Source organism: Myxocyprinus asiaticus, chromosome 40, assembly GCF_019703515.2.
Source record: "Myxocyprinus asiaticus isolate MX2 ecotype Aquarium Trade chromosome 40, UBuf_Myxa_2, whole genome shotgun sequence".
Lineage (NCBI taxonomy): Eukaryota > Metazoa > Chordata > Actinopteri > Cypriniformes > Catostomidae > Myxocyprinus > Myxocyprinus asiaticus.
In genome coordinates, this window is record NC_059383.1 from 2,648,781 (window position 1) to 2,665,650 (window position 16,870).

General features: G+C 36.4%; 1 protein-coding gene across 3 annotated transcripts in view; it reads left to right on the top strand.

The window, feature by feature from the left end:
- LOC127430641 (rap guanine nucleotide exchange factor 6-like) overlaps window positions 1–16,870 on the top strand; it is a 194,494-nt gene that overhangs the window by 50,229 nt on the left and 127,395 nt on the right. The window contains exons 1-2 of one of the 3 annotated variants that reach the window (XM_051680549.1): window positions 2,731–3,187; window positions 14,030–14,099. The exons of 1 other annotated variant lie outside the window; for it this stretch is intronic. In XM_051680549.1, coding sequence (XP_051536509.1) covers window positions 14,091–14,099 — 9 coding nt within the window. In that variant the 5' untranslated portion in view covers window positions 2,731–3,187; window positions 14,030–14,090. Of the gene's footprint in view, window positions 1–2,730; window positions 3,188–14,029; window positions 14,100–16,870 lie in introns of those variants that run through there. One more of the 3 variants, XM_051680548.1, reaches the window with a different exon arrangement.

Genomic DNA, 16,870 nt, shown 5'->3' on the forward strand with positions numbered 1-16,870 from the left:
ATTTGAAGACAAACAAAGCCTTTTTTAAACTAGTTTAATCATCGACACATTATGGGTTTTCATAGAGGTTTTAAACAAATAATCAATGCAGAATCTGCTACCCAGCCCGTGCTTCTCACTGCACTATTTATGATGACCGGTCCACGTGTAAATGCACGTCTCTGCGCTGATCTGTCCATTTAGCATTGACTGATCCGGGTAAAGCCCTTTCCTTTTGCGTTTTGAACGTTTGCCATTTGATATTTCTCATGTGCAACAGAAAACAACAGCACACAATCTGAGAGTCGGACAACTTTGTAGTCGCACCAGTGCGACCTCTTGCAAAGTTTAATCACACTGTTAGGAAAAATGGTCACAAAATGCGACCATTTATTTGCAGTCTGGGGCCCTGAAAAATTGTATATGTTTGTGTCTGTTACTGTATTTATATGAATGTCATTTTACATATTTGTGATTATTTGTCTGCAACTTCGAATTCGAAACATGGGTTCTTGATTATTGTCTGTGAGTGCATATTGCGACATTCAACTTCAGATTTTTACTTTACCAGTTTTCACATTGGGGCTGTGAGTGTAAATTTCAACATACGAATACAAATAGTTATACTACAAGTTCTCAAATTTAAATCTACAAGCTCTCAAGTTTTGCAACAGATTTACCTTCATAAGGGTCTGTCAGCAGAAACTTCCCTCGCCCACTTAACAATGTGAAACAGACTTCCAAAATGGCGGTGGGGATTCCCCCGATGGGAAGTGCTTAGGGAAGTCAATGGGTGTATGTTTAAAGTGAAGTGGACCGCAGCCATTGCCTTATCATGCACTCTACACTAGGGCTGAAACGATTAGTCGACGTTATCGACAACGTCGACAATAAAAAATTGTCTACAAAAATATTCGTTGTCAAATAGTCGTTTGATCTTAACGTAACATAAGATCATATGAAACTCTAATGATTGCACACAAGAGCAGCACTGCAGCTCGCTCCTGACTGAGGAGAGGAAGAAAACACATCTCACAGTCCAAATGCACTCTAAACTTTCCAAACAGCTTCAGGTGATGTAGATCGCAAAGTATGAAGGAATTATAATGCAAAAATACTAAATAAGTAAATACAGAAGCACTGAATACTGACGCTCAGCTTAAGCAAAACTTGCGTGTCGAGCGTCTTTAAAGGAAACACCCCGGCGTTACATCTTTAATGCAGTTCTATTTAATGTGTTATAGCTTTATTAAAGTTCAAATAATAAGGAAATTGGCATTTCTCTGTGCGGTCAGCACCTCTTCTATGAGTTGCGCGAAGTGTCGCGATGTAAGGGGGAGAGACTGAAACTGCACCCGGCTGAGGTACACTCTGTCGCGGGGACGCTCATCCCTCGAGTGCGTGCGCCTAATGCAGCTAGATTATAACGCGATGGCAACTTATTGAATCATAATATATGTCACTGTGCATTTCTTATCGTGAAGAAAATTGGCAAAACGCAGCTTTATTAATAAGAGAGAGTTTTTTGTAAGTTAAAGATGAATTTAAGTGAACAGAAAGGTGAGAGAAGGTAGTCTTCACCCCATTATACACTGCAACAAAATGCATTTTTGATTTGTTTTTGTTTTGGCTTGTTTTCCAATATAAATATCTAAAACTCCTTTAAAACAACGTACATTTACTTTAGCAGCTATACTGCAGAAGATTTTTAATTTTTTTTATCTGAGAATGTTGAATATACTATTAAAAATACAAATATTTTAAAATATCTGAAAATCCTTTAAAAAAGATGCATTCACCTGAGAAGCAGCATATAAGATATTTAGACTTGCTTTTAGAGAATAGATCTTGAATATAAGTGTATTTTGTTGTATAAATGTAAGTGTATTCCTGCACTCGCAGAAGTATAACCAAGTGAAAAAATACACTTATATACAAAATACACTTATATTTAAGATACATTCTCTTAAAGCAAGACTAAATATCTTATATGTTGCTTCTCAAGTAAATGTATCTTGTTTTAAGGATTTTTAGACAGTTTTAAATGGGAAAACAAGACAAATACACTTGATAACAATAGGATTTTTTGCAGTGAATGTTTTACTGAATTAAACATAATAAAAAGTATTTTTTTCCTTTAATTCATTGAATGTCATTTAGAGGTATTTTTAAAAGATGATTTTGTCCTCTTTATTGTTAGTAAGCACATTTAATACAACCTTTTAAGTCGGGGCACAAACTGAATAGTCGGTTTAGGGCTAATAATTAATCATTGCAATAATATCCCGAATAGTCGAATAATCGTTCTAATAATCATTAGATTAGTTGATTATCAAAATAATCGTTAGTTGCAGCCCTACTAAGTAGCAAGTTATAGTTCATGGCTGTGATGTAAACTGATTGTTGAGACAGCCCACTGACTAGTTTTGATAATGTGTACTTGTACTTTAATTTCTCTCTGTGATTTTTTACACTGAGAAATATGAGTTAAACCATGAAAGGCCTTACAATTTTAACCTATATGAAGATATAGTGAGTGGATTGGAAGTATTTGTATTCATTGTTGGGTTGTGCTTTTGCTCTGAAAGTGTAAAGGGAAGTGTGTAAGGCACCGTGCGTGTTTGTTGACCTCTGGGGGGTGAGGGTCAATGGGAATGAGGAATGCGGAACTTATGTTGGTGGAGTTCTCCAGCCATGAGTTTCATGAACACATCCAGGCAGGAAACAGCCCTCACCCCACACTCCTGTTACCAGACCCCATACGCACATACTGAGACTGGAGAGAGTTGGGAAGTTTGCTCATTCAAGAAACTTTTCCATTCAGGATTTACAAATCAATCTTTGATACCAATTTGAAAATAATATATTATAAAATATTTTAGAAATATTTTGAAGCTTTTTCTACAGAGGCTCTTGAATTCAGTTATTTCTCAGAAATGAGAAGCTGTTCTTCAGAACAGAGGAATCTGTTTTCTTGTAAAGGTGGGAATATTTTGGATGGTTTAAAATTTACCGGAGCTGGTTTGACTGCATTGTTTTTGTTGTCGGGTTGAAAAGAAGTTGCTTGAATCTGTGCTTGAAACTGAGTTCACCTTAATACAACTAATGCCATGGAAAACCTACTCTCATCTGACAACATTTGGCTACTGGATACACACTTTAATTTCAAAGGATATTGTGAAGCAGGACCCCTTTATTAAACTAAAACGTAAGTATTCCATACCTCTATCTCAATTCTCATGCTTTTGTGTTGACATTGTCGAAAGTGCAGTTGTCTACCTGTATTCATTTGTATTTGGTCATATAAAATTACAGTAAAATAATGTTTTCTGCAGTTTTTATTATACATATGTAGAATAGTTGTATGTAAGATTTCGCTAAATTTCTGAAACTAAAAAGAAACATCTGAAAAGGCTGTTTGTACATGCAGTGCATTGTGTAATTTCTTTCGTAGTCATGCTTCTGTGTGCGGTCATGTGTGTTTAGTGAGTTTTTGTTGTTTCAGTGGTGCAGCTCAACAGAACACACAATCAAACACTGATGGTGGTTTTGTGGTTTCAGTGTCAGCACTTTCTGTTGTCATGGAGACTGGTCTTTGTCATCAATGGCCCATGTTTTCAACAGCATCAGTATCAGGAAGAGAAAATTTAGCTCAGCTATTCTAAAAGTCTCACTTCTCCAGCATGGGTTGAGTTCATGTTTCTTGCATGCCTCAAGTCTGATGTGTGTCATTTTTAGGATATTAAAATACATTCTCCTGTCTCAGCTCAACATACAGAGACAATTGTAAACCAATTGGTGGTCACTACACTTTTAGCATGCAAAATTATTTCAAATGGCGCAACAGACAGTATATGATGTCAAGTGTGATAGCTTCTGGTTTAAATAAATAATATATCACAAATAATAGTTTGTTAATTCTTTTTTATATTTAAGTCCTTTTTGAAATATGTATTCTTTTGCTGAATTTCATTCAACTCGGAAAGTCAGAATTTGTGCAGTGGAATGCCATTTGAAGTCGGACTTCCAAATTTGAAACTTGTGTGGAAATTTTCATCTCTGATTTTGCAGAGTTGTAATCGGAGAGGCTTGTGTATAAATCTTGTCAGTCAAGAAAAAAATACTTTTTTATTAGAATTAATTGTTAGAAAGTATTAAACAAGTTTGACTGGTTTTGTATTGTTGACTTGACCGATTGCCCCAAAAGGCTGTTAGCTAAAAGTGTTATTTGTTAATATCTCAATATAACTCTTCTAAACTGCTTAATTGACCTAACTTGACATACAGCTGCAAACTAGGGCTGGGCGATATATCGAATATTAACGATATAATCGAGATAATTGTGCTGACGATGTAAAATTGACCAATATTTTGAATATCGCAATTTTAATGTGCTTTCATTTGGTCATTAAGTTTCATAAAGAGCGCATCAGTAGACTAATTTCACGTTCCTACAAAATGAATCAAAATAACATCAGAATGGCGAGTTGGTAATATGTGATTATTAATCCACAAAAGGCTGTGATTTAAAGACAGATAAACATGGTCTGTGTGCACACGCATGGCGGCGCTCTCAGATCAGTTCACGTGCATTGTGAAATCAAATTTATGCAGGTTCAAGCATTCGTGCAATTCCAAACATTAGTAACCGCCTCAAGACATTATACAAATCTACGAACGCGGCACAGAATAACAGAAAAGGAGGAGATTACAGCGTTTCAGGAAATACGGAACATTGTAAACTGTCAAATACACATTGCCTTTTCAGTGTCGAAATAAAAGCTCCTTGTGAAGTTAAAGTAAATACAGCGGCACTTTCAGTGTCAAAATAAAAGCTCCTTGTGAAGTTGAAGTAAATACGGTGGCACTTTCTGTGTCAAAATAAAAGCTCCTTGTGAAGTTGAAGTAAATACGGCGGCACTTTCTGTGTCAAAATAAAAGCTCCTTGTGAAGTTGAAGTAAATACGACGGCACTTTCAGTGTCAAAATAAAAGCTCCTTGTGACGTTGAAGTAAATACGGCGGCACTTTCAGTGTCAAAATAAAAGCTCCTTGTGAAGTTGAAGTAAATACGGCGGCACTTTCAGTGTCAAAATAAAAGCTCCTTGTGAAGTTGAAGTAAATACGGCGGCACTTTCAGTGTCAAAATAAAAGCTCCTTGTGACGTTGAAGTAAATACGGCGGCACTTTCAGTGTCAAAATAAAAGCTCCTTGTGAAGTTGAAGTAAATACGGCGGCACTTTCGGTATCAAAATAAAAGCTCCTTGTGACGTTGAAGTAAATACGGCGGCACTTTCAGTGTCAAAATAAAAGCTCCTTGTGACGTTGAAGTAAATACGGCGGCACTTTCAGTGTCAAAATAAAAGCTCCTTGTGACGTTGAAGTAAATACGGCGGCACTTTCAGTGTCAAAATAAAAGCTCCTTGTGAAGTTGAAGTAAATACGGCGGCACTTTCGGTATCAAAATAAAAGCCCAAGGATGAGGTGAAGTAAACAGGACAGAAATATATTACTGTTGTATAACGCAAATCTAATAATCAGAATAATAATGATAATTCAGCATTATATTATAATATTACACATGACGAGTCCCATAGTAATAATTTAGTGTAATGCAATGTTCAACTGTCAGTGAAGTAGCTATGCACAGTAAAAACATTTGAAGTAAATAATGCTTTTTATTAAGATACTATGTATCATTGTATATGAAATATACATATAAAGTGCATATCAAAGTAAATGACTGAATTTCATTCTCCCTTGTGTTTAATGAAAAAAAAAAATATTAGATTTTTATTTAATGTCTTTAAAATATTTAATCTACTTGACTACTGTAATGTTTAATGTGTGTGTTCATGTATATCATGTCTTTTATTTTGTATTCTAGTTCCTGTTTCATGTCATGTGTTCCCTAGTCATGTGATATTATCCCTCCATGTTCATGTGTCTTGTTTTCATTGATTCATTGTCTTATTATCTTGTTGTCAGTTCTGTCTGTTCATTGGTCATCTTTGTCATGTGTTCTCCCATGTCTAGTATTTAAGCCCTCATGTTTTCCATTGTCCCTGGTCAGGTATTGTGAATGTAGCTTTGGTTGTGTTTGGTAACGTAGTCATTGTTTATGTCAAACCAAATTTATGTCAGACTATGTCAAGTCAAGTTCATGTTTATGCTTATGTTTCATGTTTAAAGTTAGGGTTATTTGGATATCACTTTTGTTTAATAAATTGCACTTGGGTTCATCAGTTCACCATCGTCTCTTCGTCTGCCTGATTCCAGCATTGTTACAGCTACAGTGGCTGTTTGGATGAAATGATGGTCCCTTTGATTAAAAAACAAACAAAAAAACAGCACTTTTGAGCCATGTTAGAGCAAATACATAATTATCGAGATATATATCATCAGTAGGCTGAAAAATATCAAGATATAAATTAAGACATATCGCCCAGCCCTACTGTAAACTGCTTTCCCTTTCATTATACAGTGGATTTGTGTGGGGCTGGGGTAGGTTAAGCGTGATCTGTTATGATGTCACAATCGAGTTACGTTTTGGGAGATGGAGCTGCCAGAAGTGTACATTTGAGTAGGCTCACTCCCTCTGTCAAATTCGAGGAGTTTAGGGTCTGTCAGCAGTAACTTCCCTCGCCCACTTAAGGAAGTGAAACAGACTTCCAAAATGGCAGCAGAGATTCCTCTGATGGGAAGACCTTAGGGAAGGTAGCCGGTGTTTTTTTTTTTTTAAAAAGTGAAGTGGAACGCAGCCTGGAAGTGAGTGGAGCGTGAAGTGTAGTTTGACCGCTCTTTCATTCATAGATTGGTTCTTTGAAAAGTGTAAACACTAAGGCTCTGTGGCACTGTGAAAAAATGTCTCTGTTTGTCTGAGTGACCTGTTAGGCCAGACACAGCAACATTGATTCTGTTTACCAATGGCAGATGGAGGGTGTATTCAGAAAAGCAATTTGAAAACAATGTTTATTTTTACAATTCAGTTTGGTGATGCTAGTGGCGCAAAAATGACACATTTTAGTTTTTTTATGTGCTGAAATTGGACCAACTTAATGAATGTCAATATTCCTGTGTACTTTTAGCCTTATGTTTTCTTTTTCTATTTTGAAAATATAAATCTAACAGAACTTTGAAGAATAGGGATGTGCACAAGTAATCAACTAATCGAATCCTCTTTCTGCACCAGCCAGTCAACTATTAAAAACACTACTCGAATATCGCAAATTAATTTTCCTTTTTCTTTTTTTTTTTTTTTTTTGGCCTGGCATTGCCAATGCTAAATTATACGGTTTCCCTCTGAATCACTCACCAATTCTCACAGTTATAATTGAGTGCACCGGGGTGCAATACTAATATTTTGATTCTTATCGAATTCTTCTCTATTGCTATTTGGTTCTTGTTAGGGTCATATCATCGGATGAGGATCTGCTTTTATAGAGGAATTAAATTGCTAAGCGGAATGAGAAACTCAAGCTTTCAGACCAGTACGTGTTGTGAACAGTCAGTGCAGTTACTGACTGGTTGTTCATATGACAGTATGTAATAAAGACAGGCCCACACATTATGAGCTGTGTTGTAATCAGTGGAATTTAACAAAATAAATAAAAATAAATTGATGAATGTTTAGAATTTTATTTAGACTAATAAATAGTTAGGATTAATTATTGGATTTAATTTATGCCTCAAAGTCTTAAAAATTCATTAAAAAGTTTGTGGCAGCCTCCTTATTGGCACCCCCTTCATTGACACCCCTAGCCTAGGCGAGATCACCATTGGTCAGCTGGTGGCGCCCTAGGTGATCACACAGTTTGCCTATACCGAGAAACGTCCCTGTTCCTAACGATTACCATTCCTTCTTCTAAGTCTCTATGATATAGCCTCTCTGTGGTTCGGGTCACTCCTTCAATGCGAGTCAAAGGGATTTTTTTTTATTTTTTTATTACCATTTCATCGTATGCCAGGTGAAAAGTGCAAGTCATCCCTTTCCTCAAGCAGCACAATTTGAGGTATCATTCATATCCATAACACAAACAGTTCATGCCAAACTTGAACACTTGCCACACAACCTAAATAACAACATAATTGTTCAGATGATTCTTCTTTGTGTTGTGCTGTTTAACTGTTTTTGCATCAGTGTACAGCACATGTGCAGGTATTTGAAGGATTTATCAGCCTCATTGCTATTTTGATTGCCATGGGCAGGGCTGAAGTTGCAGTACATGCAGTTGTCTAGTGAAAGGATTGGATCAGCTCCTGACAGCATCTGACAGCTGAGTTCATTCTCACTGGAGTGTGAAGAAAAGTGTCAAAGCAAACCTGACCTCTGACTCCCTCATGTAACCTTCTGCTGCTCTGCTAGCAAAATAAAGACAAGTCCACACTGCACAGTCATATGAGATCAGGCCTGGAAACAATTTACATTGCTGTCAAGTTCCAACACTCCTTTCCTTGAATAGAAGACATTTATTTCTCTACTTGAAGAGGTCACTTGTGATCCATTCTCATTTTCTTGGCAAACTGGAGCTTTTACAAACCTTAAAATCAACAACTTGATCCATCTCTTAAACAACTTGGCTTTTCTGCTGACTTCACCAAACCCTTTTATTTTTCAAACCTTCCCCTCCAACCAGCTGGCTCCATTCTGGTATAGAACTCCCACTTTCCACAATAAAATCAATTCCCAATGGATACAATCAAGTTTTGCCTTACATTATTTTCCCTAGTTAAATATCCTGTTTCACTAGGAAATGCATCATATTATTGAAGCAAAATGGGTAACAATTCATGTTGCCTTCAAAGATGTGAATTTCCCAAAGTGAAAACCTAGTGCTTACTTAAAAAGTTGATAGCTGATAGGATAAAAATGAAATCATTGAACTGTTTGTCTTTTCTTTATTAATTGGAACATGGCTGTTTTTGACAGACTGATGTCTAACATTAACAATGACAACACAATGTTACAGCTTGAATATGAAAATGAAATCAAAGTTTCAAGATAAACACTTAAGCCGTGTTCACACAGACAGCGATTTGCAGCAACAATGTGACCAGACGGGAAACTTTCAAAAGCAGGTTTTAACTTTATGCAGTTGAGCAGCAACGTGAAGTGGTGACTATCAATGGGAGTACAGACAGTGAGTGTGTTGCACAATCTTACACAATCTTACATACACACAGTATGTTTAATAAGCCAACAACTTATAATGACACCTTTACTGGTGTTACCAACCCTATGTACACAAGTGTTGTGTGCATGACTGTTTACATGTTGACGTCGAAAGCAGAAAATAATGATTTTAAATCTCATGTAAACACCGTTTTCTTGAGTTTCTGATTTTCGCTACTTATCAGTAGGGATGGGTATCGTAAGGAATTTAATGATTCCGATTCCTCTTAACGATTCCAGTTCCTTAACGGTTCCAGTAACGATTCCAGTAATTCTTTTAGTACTTTTTTTTAAATAATTATTTGGAAATGAGAAATGCAGTTATTTTTGTATTTACTACCCTCTGCAGTCTGTTACCAAATGATGAGACCATTTCAGATTTCTACAGAGCAGATATAACAAATCAGAAATAAATGTAATACAATTCTTGTAAATGGTGTGTTTGCAAACTTTTTAGAGACATAATTACAACCCAATAATAGATCCTAAATATATTTTAAATAAACAAACCTAAACCAACAAGAAATGTAATGGCATATTTCATTCATTCGTTTATTCTTTTATAAAATTCCACTTATTACAACAACTCTCATGTAGCTTTAATTATACATTGTCATACTAGTCAGTAACTGCACTGCTTGATTTAAGTCTCACAGCTGATGACTAAATACACAGTAACAGTTCCAGAGACAGTTTAGACTGTTTTGTAGCCTAATGTCGAACTTCAGGCTTGTGAGATTTCAACAGTTCTTATTTAATTTTGACTTGCACATCAGTAAAAAGGTTACTTGTATACTAGACTATAAATGGAGGCACTGTATGTTTTGTGCTGTAGATTCAAAAGAACCGGCTCATTAGAATGATTCTTTTGGGAATCGAACTGTACCGGAATTGCTATATGTTTTGGGCTGTAGATTCAAAAGAACCGGCTCCTTTGAATAATTTTTTCAGGAATCGAACTATACCAGAAGCGCATATGTTTCACACTGATGATTCAAAAGAGCCGGCTCGAGATCAGGAATCAAATACACTAGTAGAACTGTGTGTTTTAGAGTCAGTAGAGGGCAGTGCTGCTGAAGAGATGCGCTGCTGGAAACACTGTCGGATTATTTCGGTGGAAAATTGCACGCAGGAGAACCGTTAATGGAACCCAAAGTCATGAAGATCATCCGATTATGGTATTTTTTTAAAGAATGGAACCAGTTCTGAACAAGAACCGGTTCTCGGTTCCCAACCCTAGTTACCAGTAGTGATAGGTTATTGGCCAGGCTGATTATTGGCCGATATTTGGCCATTTTGTGATTGTCGCATCAGCAAATAACTGTTCACTTGGCCAGTTAAAAGAAGTGTTAACTTTTCCATAGATCTGTCATTGGATATAAACAATAAACAGTTTATTACGATTTAAAGCAAATTTGAGTGAGTATTGCATAAAATTAGTGTTTGTTTCACTTTTTTACTTTTTTGTGTACATCTGATTTTCTGTTGTTAAATTGTATTATATACAGCTCTGGAAAAAAAAAATTAAGAGACCACTGCAAAATGATGAGTTTCTCTGGATATTTATAGGTATGTGTTTGAGTAAAAATGTTTTATTCTTTAAAGTACTGACAACATTTCTCCCAAATTCCATATAAAAATATTGTCATTTAGAGCATTTATTTGCAGAAAATGACAACAGTCAAAATAACAAAAAAGATGCAGTGTTTTCAGACCTCAAATAATGCAAAGAAAACAAGTTCATTTAAATTTTTAAACAACACAATAGTAACATTTTAACTTAGGAAGAGTTCAGAAATCAATATTTAGTGGAATAACCCTGATTTTCAATCACAGCTTTCATGAGTCTTGTCATGCTCTCTACCAGTCTTTCACATTGCTGTTGGGTGACTTTATGCCACTACTGGTGCAAAAATTCACGCAGCTCGGCTTTGTTTGATGGCTTGTGGCCATCCATCTTCCTCTTGATCACATTCCAGAGGTTTTCAATGGGGTTCAGGTCTGGAGATTGGGCTAGACATGACAGGGTCTTGATCCGGTAGTCCTCCATCCACACCTTGATTGACCTGGCTGTGTGGCATGGAGCATTGTCCTGCTGGAAAAACCAATCCTCAGAGTTGGGGAATATTGTCAGAGCAGAAGGAAGCAAGGTTTCTTCCAGGATAACCTTGTACTTGGCTTGATTCATGCATCCTTCACAAAGACGAATCTGCCTGATTCCAGCCTTGCTGGAGCACCCCCAGATCATCACCGATCCTCCACGTGGTCGTCTAATGGTTAGACGGAGACCTGGAGAGGCTTTCAAGCCAGTGTCTCGCACCCACTATGAAATTTGGTGGAGGATCGGTGATGACCTGGGGGTGCTTCATGTGAAAGCGTGAAGCATTTACATGCTTCCATTGATCATGGTATAAATATTGGGGGGGTTGTACTGGCTTGTTTTGATTATTTGAGGGGTCTCCTTCCTCCCCATCCCCCCTGGAATCTACGCCCCTGATGCAGGGGTTTTGAGACATACTGTTAAAAGTTGAACTTCCTTTAACCTGACTCTAAAAAATGCAGCATTCATGGCACGAAGTGCTGAAAATGTAGCGATGTCTCGCAATGGCACACTGGTCATAGGTGTCTGTCTAGTGCTGGGGAGGGGAGCCTTTTTCCTATTAAGGGCCATTGGAGTATTTACAAAATTATTCACAGGCCATACAATTGCTTGCAATTTCTGATTGTTGGTTGAAATTAACACATTCTGTACACATTCTGTTATGTGTTCACGCACCAAGAAAAGTCAAGTTAAAAAGGTGTTTTTATTATACAATATTTTGCATTGTTATTAGGGCTGCCATGATTACTCGATTTAATTTGATTACTCGATTAAAAAAATTCCTCCATTACAAAACTGCCGAATCGGCAAATCGAAAATAAGGCGCAGTCCACGGATGAGGGTGTGAACACATAATGAAAAGAGGTGTCAGCTGTGTTACAATGTTTTACTTTAGATTTGAAAAACACTGCAGGACCTAAAAAACATCACTTCAGCAATGCAACAGCACTTGAAAAGTTGACATCCAGTTTTCACAAACCCGCCGGACACACACACACGGTAAACTCATCTGCATACGACTGTGGTGCTGCATGTCCAGATGCGCAAGAGAAGTTGAGCCCTTCATCGCTGTGCGAGACATGCTGAACACAGCAAAAAACATACTGGAATGCACTCTAAACCTATTTATCTACACAATCATTTTGCAATATAGGCTTTTATGAAGCAAAACAAAATATGTCACGAAAAGATGTCCGTCGGACTTGATTAAAGTTACACAAGTAGTTGCGGATGCACAAACACATTCTGTTCAGTAAATCTGATTGAATCCAGACGATCTAAGGAGGTTATTTTCAACAAATTATCATTTAAGTTCTGTTCTGTGTAAATTAATTACCATTTGAATGTAATGCGTGGTGATTGTTAAAAAATATAGATTGCAGTGCCCCACTTCAGATAAATATTTTATAGTTTATGGCCATTAATACAGGTAAAACTCAATGTGGGAATCCAGAGAACTTTATTTTCTGAATAAAACCGCAGGTCTGTCTGTATGCTGTCAGTCAAAGCTCAATGTGAGTCAGCTGTTAAAACCACAGCTGCGTGTCTCGCGATATAAAACTTTGGCTTACCTGAGGGAGAAATCTCCGCATGTGAAATTAAGTTTTTACTCGGTAAGGAACTGATTGCCCAGATACTTAAGGGCATTTTACATGGCACATGGTAAGCGACAAGCTTTTGTAGCTCAATGCAAGAGAGTGAAAAGAAAAAATTATATATATATATATCTCACACGCTTACTGTGAATATTGTATTCCGTTTTGCACACAAGTCATAGTTAAAAAAAACAACAACCAATAAAATTGTTTAACCATATATATACTGTAACTCATATATATGGTTAAACAAGATTGGTGGGCAGACATGGTTTCTGAAAAGATCAAATATTTCATTTCCATGGCCTGTTTTCCCATATTTGAGTTCTAGACTGAAATGGGAAGATCATATTGAACTAGATAAAGAAAAAAGTAGATCTTGCATTTAAAAAACGTTGGGCACACCTAGAGAAGCCAATCTCTGTCAGTTTGAATATACATCTTTTTATATTAAAGATCTGCTTTGGGTGTCTGTTGCTTTAGATATTGTTTGCGCAATTGTTTAATGTTGTTTTTCAATCTTAAAATACAAAAACTTAGGCTAATTAATGCACTTTAGCCAAACGTGACTTCATCTCAACAACTTTATGCAATCTGAGTGAAATAATTTTTCAGATTACTCGATTAATCGTCAGAACAATTGTTAGATTACTCGATTACCAAAATAGTCGATAGTGACAGCCCTAGTTGTTATTATTTAATATAATTTTTTCTTTTAGGTTAATGGAATCAAGGCCATTGTTTGCTTTTCAAATTATTTCTCGAATGGCATCATGGGCCAGGTAAAATGGTCTCGCTGGCCTTATACGGCCCTGAGGCCAGTCGTTCTTCGCCTCTGGTCTAGTGAATGTTTACTGGCAGTTAAAATGCAAGAACGCATTTTGTGTGAATGGCCCCTGAGGGTTCTGTTCTGTTCTGTGTGCTGTGGATCATTTAAATATGTAATCATTTAATATACAGTAGCACCAATATATTTTCAGCCTTGGACAAAGTATCTTAGTCCATTACACATATACATATCACATATCTGATTTAATATGAAACATTTCATTATGTGAATTTGCATTATCATTACTCATTTAAAACTGAAAATGCAAAATATTGAAATAATAGATTAAGAGTCTAAAGCCAATAAAATGATTGGTGTAATTCTCTCTTTCTTTATTTCTGTGTGTCACTGCAGTTTTGGGACGCAGCGTGGAGGAAGACGAGGCTGTGAATGCATCACTTTAGAGCCGTCAGAAATGATTGTGGTGAGTTAAATATTGACCCTGATGGAACAGCAGCAATTCCTGCAGGCTGTTTTTTAAAACATCACATTCCTCAGATAACATTCACTCACATAGCTGGCAGATATTTGACCACAACAGAACCTCTTCTGCCTGCATATGTTTTTGCCTCAAACTTTTCCAATGAAAAATTACCATAACATCAAAATTGACTCCACTTACTTTCTTAATACATGTTGAACATGATTTTAAGGTGTCAAAATCAGTGACTGTACAGTATAGAGTTTGTGAATCTTAAAGTTTATCTGGGTACTGTTGTACTCCAAATGCTCGAGTACAGGAAATGAACCATTATATGAGGTTTATCTCTCTGGGTTGTTGGTCATGAACTCTCACTGAAAATGAAAGTTCAGTTTTCATACTTTCACTGGTTCACTAATTGGCTATCCAGTTGTTAATCAAGGAAATAAGGTTACTAAAGGTTGTTTTTTGGACATTTAGGGTAGTAGAAATAGAACTACTCAAATAACGAAATTCTTAAAGATCACTTTTTATTTCCTCATTTCGGCAGACCTTTTCTGTGTGGATTGTGCACAGATATGACTATGCAAAGGTACTCAGAAGGCTGCTTTCTTAAACAAATATTTGTATCAAAGAATATTTGACATTATTATTATACATTGTCAACAAATTCTAGAAATGAACACTGAGAAAATAAATAACTAAAAATACAATAAATAGCTTAATAAACATCAGTACTGTATGTTCAGTATCAGTCAGTTGCTGACCATTTAAATAAAGAATAAATAAAAATAAAATAAATAGTTAAATAAACATCAGTAGTACTGTTTAATATCAGTCAAATGATGACTTTTAATACTTCCAGTCAATTAGGGTTGGGCAGGTTGTAAAACAAGAAGCACTTACACCTGCCGAATCAAGAAATAAACAGCGGCAGCGGTGTTACACCGTATTCTGCTATAAAAGTTTAGGGGAAACTTTCAACGGTGGAAAACCAGACTTTTAAATATTACATTTTATAAATTCAAAGACTGGAATTGTTCGGTTGAAGGGGGTACCAAACTGTGAATCCTGAACAAAACAGTTTGGTGAATACATGTTTACACATTAGCTTCCACTCAGCTGAGTGGTAAAAGTAGCTACATGGTTAGCCAGTTAGTTATAAGCTCATTGTCATGGAGAGTAAAAGATGGACATTGTTTATTTTCCAGCATTGTGTCTCACCAACTAGGTAACAACGTAGTGTGAAATCAACACTCAACAGACACAATCTGCCACTGCACCGTTGTCTGCTGAACTGCAAAAAGATGCTCTGATGTTTACCTTTCAATCTGCTACATTACTTACTGCACTGACAAAGTATAGCTGGCTAACAGCAAACAGACATGAGTGTCATGGTTGTCAGGGACAGGGTTAACGTTATATTAGTTATATTGAAAAGGGAAAATTATGGGGTCATTGCTTATTAACTTTCCAGTATGTATTTTACAAACTAGTTAGCAACTTTCAGTGAAGACACCGCTCAACTCCGCACTGTCTGCAAAGCCACCGGCAGCACAGCTCTGTAAACAATGGAGTCAGAGCACACTCTGCTGGACAAACTACTTTATGACACCAATTCTAAATCACCCCAAGCATTGTTTTCCGTATTATATGTTCTGAAAAAAAAAACATTCATATCTGTGCATATCGGAAAACATATACGCCGATACAGTATATCTGTGAAAGATAAATCGGTCGGGCACTACACAACAATTACAATCAAGGGAAACAATGTATCATGTGCTCAGATGTAATATTTGTGTAAAAATGTGGCTGTATTAATTCTGGTAGGCAGCTGATTTCACGCTGATTAAGACAACAAGATTCTGATACAGTTGCCAGATATTCAATCCCGGAATCTTTATACATGAATAAGATGTTGTATTTTCATTATCTAGTGTCTTCCATCAAACTTTTCGGTGACAGCGGTCTATTTTTAAGGATCCTAAACACCACAACCCGTGATTAACCTGTGAAATTAAGAATGGGAGACAACAGCAGCAGCAGACTCATACTGTCTGTGAGAGAAAAATGTTGCACCTATTTTACATAACATCATGGAGAAGTGCCCTGGCAATAGTGGTGTAACGATTTTTACACCTCTATTTTCTCACGGCACGGTTTTCTCAATTTCTCACGGTTCGGTTTGTATCATGGTTTTAGGGTCACGGTTTTGGTACGGTTCGGTATTTGCTTTGTTCAGAAAAAAAATATTACTGCCAAATCCAAAGAATACACTATTTGTTAAACACTTCAACAGGTTTGCCCTCAATAAAAATCATTGTTTTACAGTAACATTGTTTTGTAGTAAAATCATAGTAACCACAAAATCAACATGGTTACTGTCATGGTTACAATATATAGTAAAATCATGGTTACTTTATAGAAACTACAGTATTACTGTTATAAAACCATGGTTAATTGTATCAAAACCATGATTTCTGCTCAGAAAACCATGGTGACAGCAGTCATGGCTACTACAATATTACTATAGTAAAACAATGGTTAATTTTTGTCGGGGTCCTTAACTAACAAATGTTTTTCTCTAATTACTAAATCAACATTTTAACTTAATACCTGCCCTATTACGCTACATGCATCAACATAAAGTGCACTTCAAACTCATCTCAACATATATTCAATATATTCGGAAGCTGTATATCACTATAAAAGGAATAACCTTGCTATTAAAATGCATATGAGAAGGGATGTTGTGATAATGCTGCTAGAGT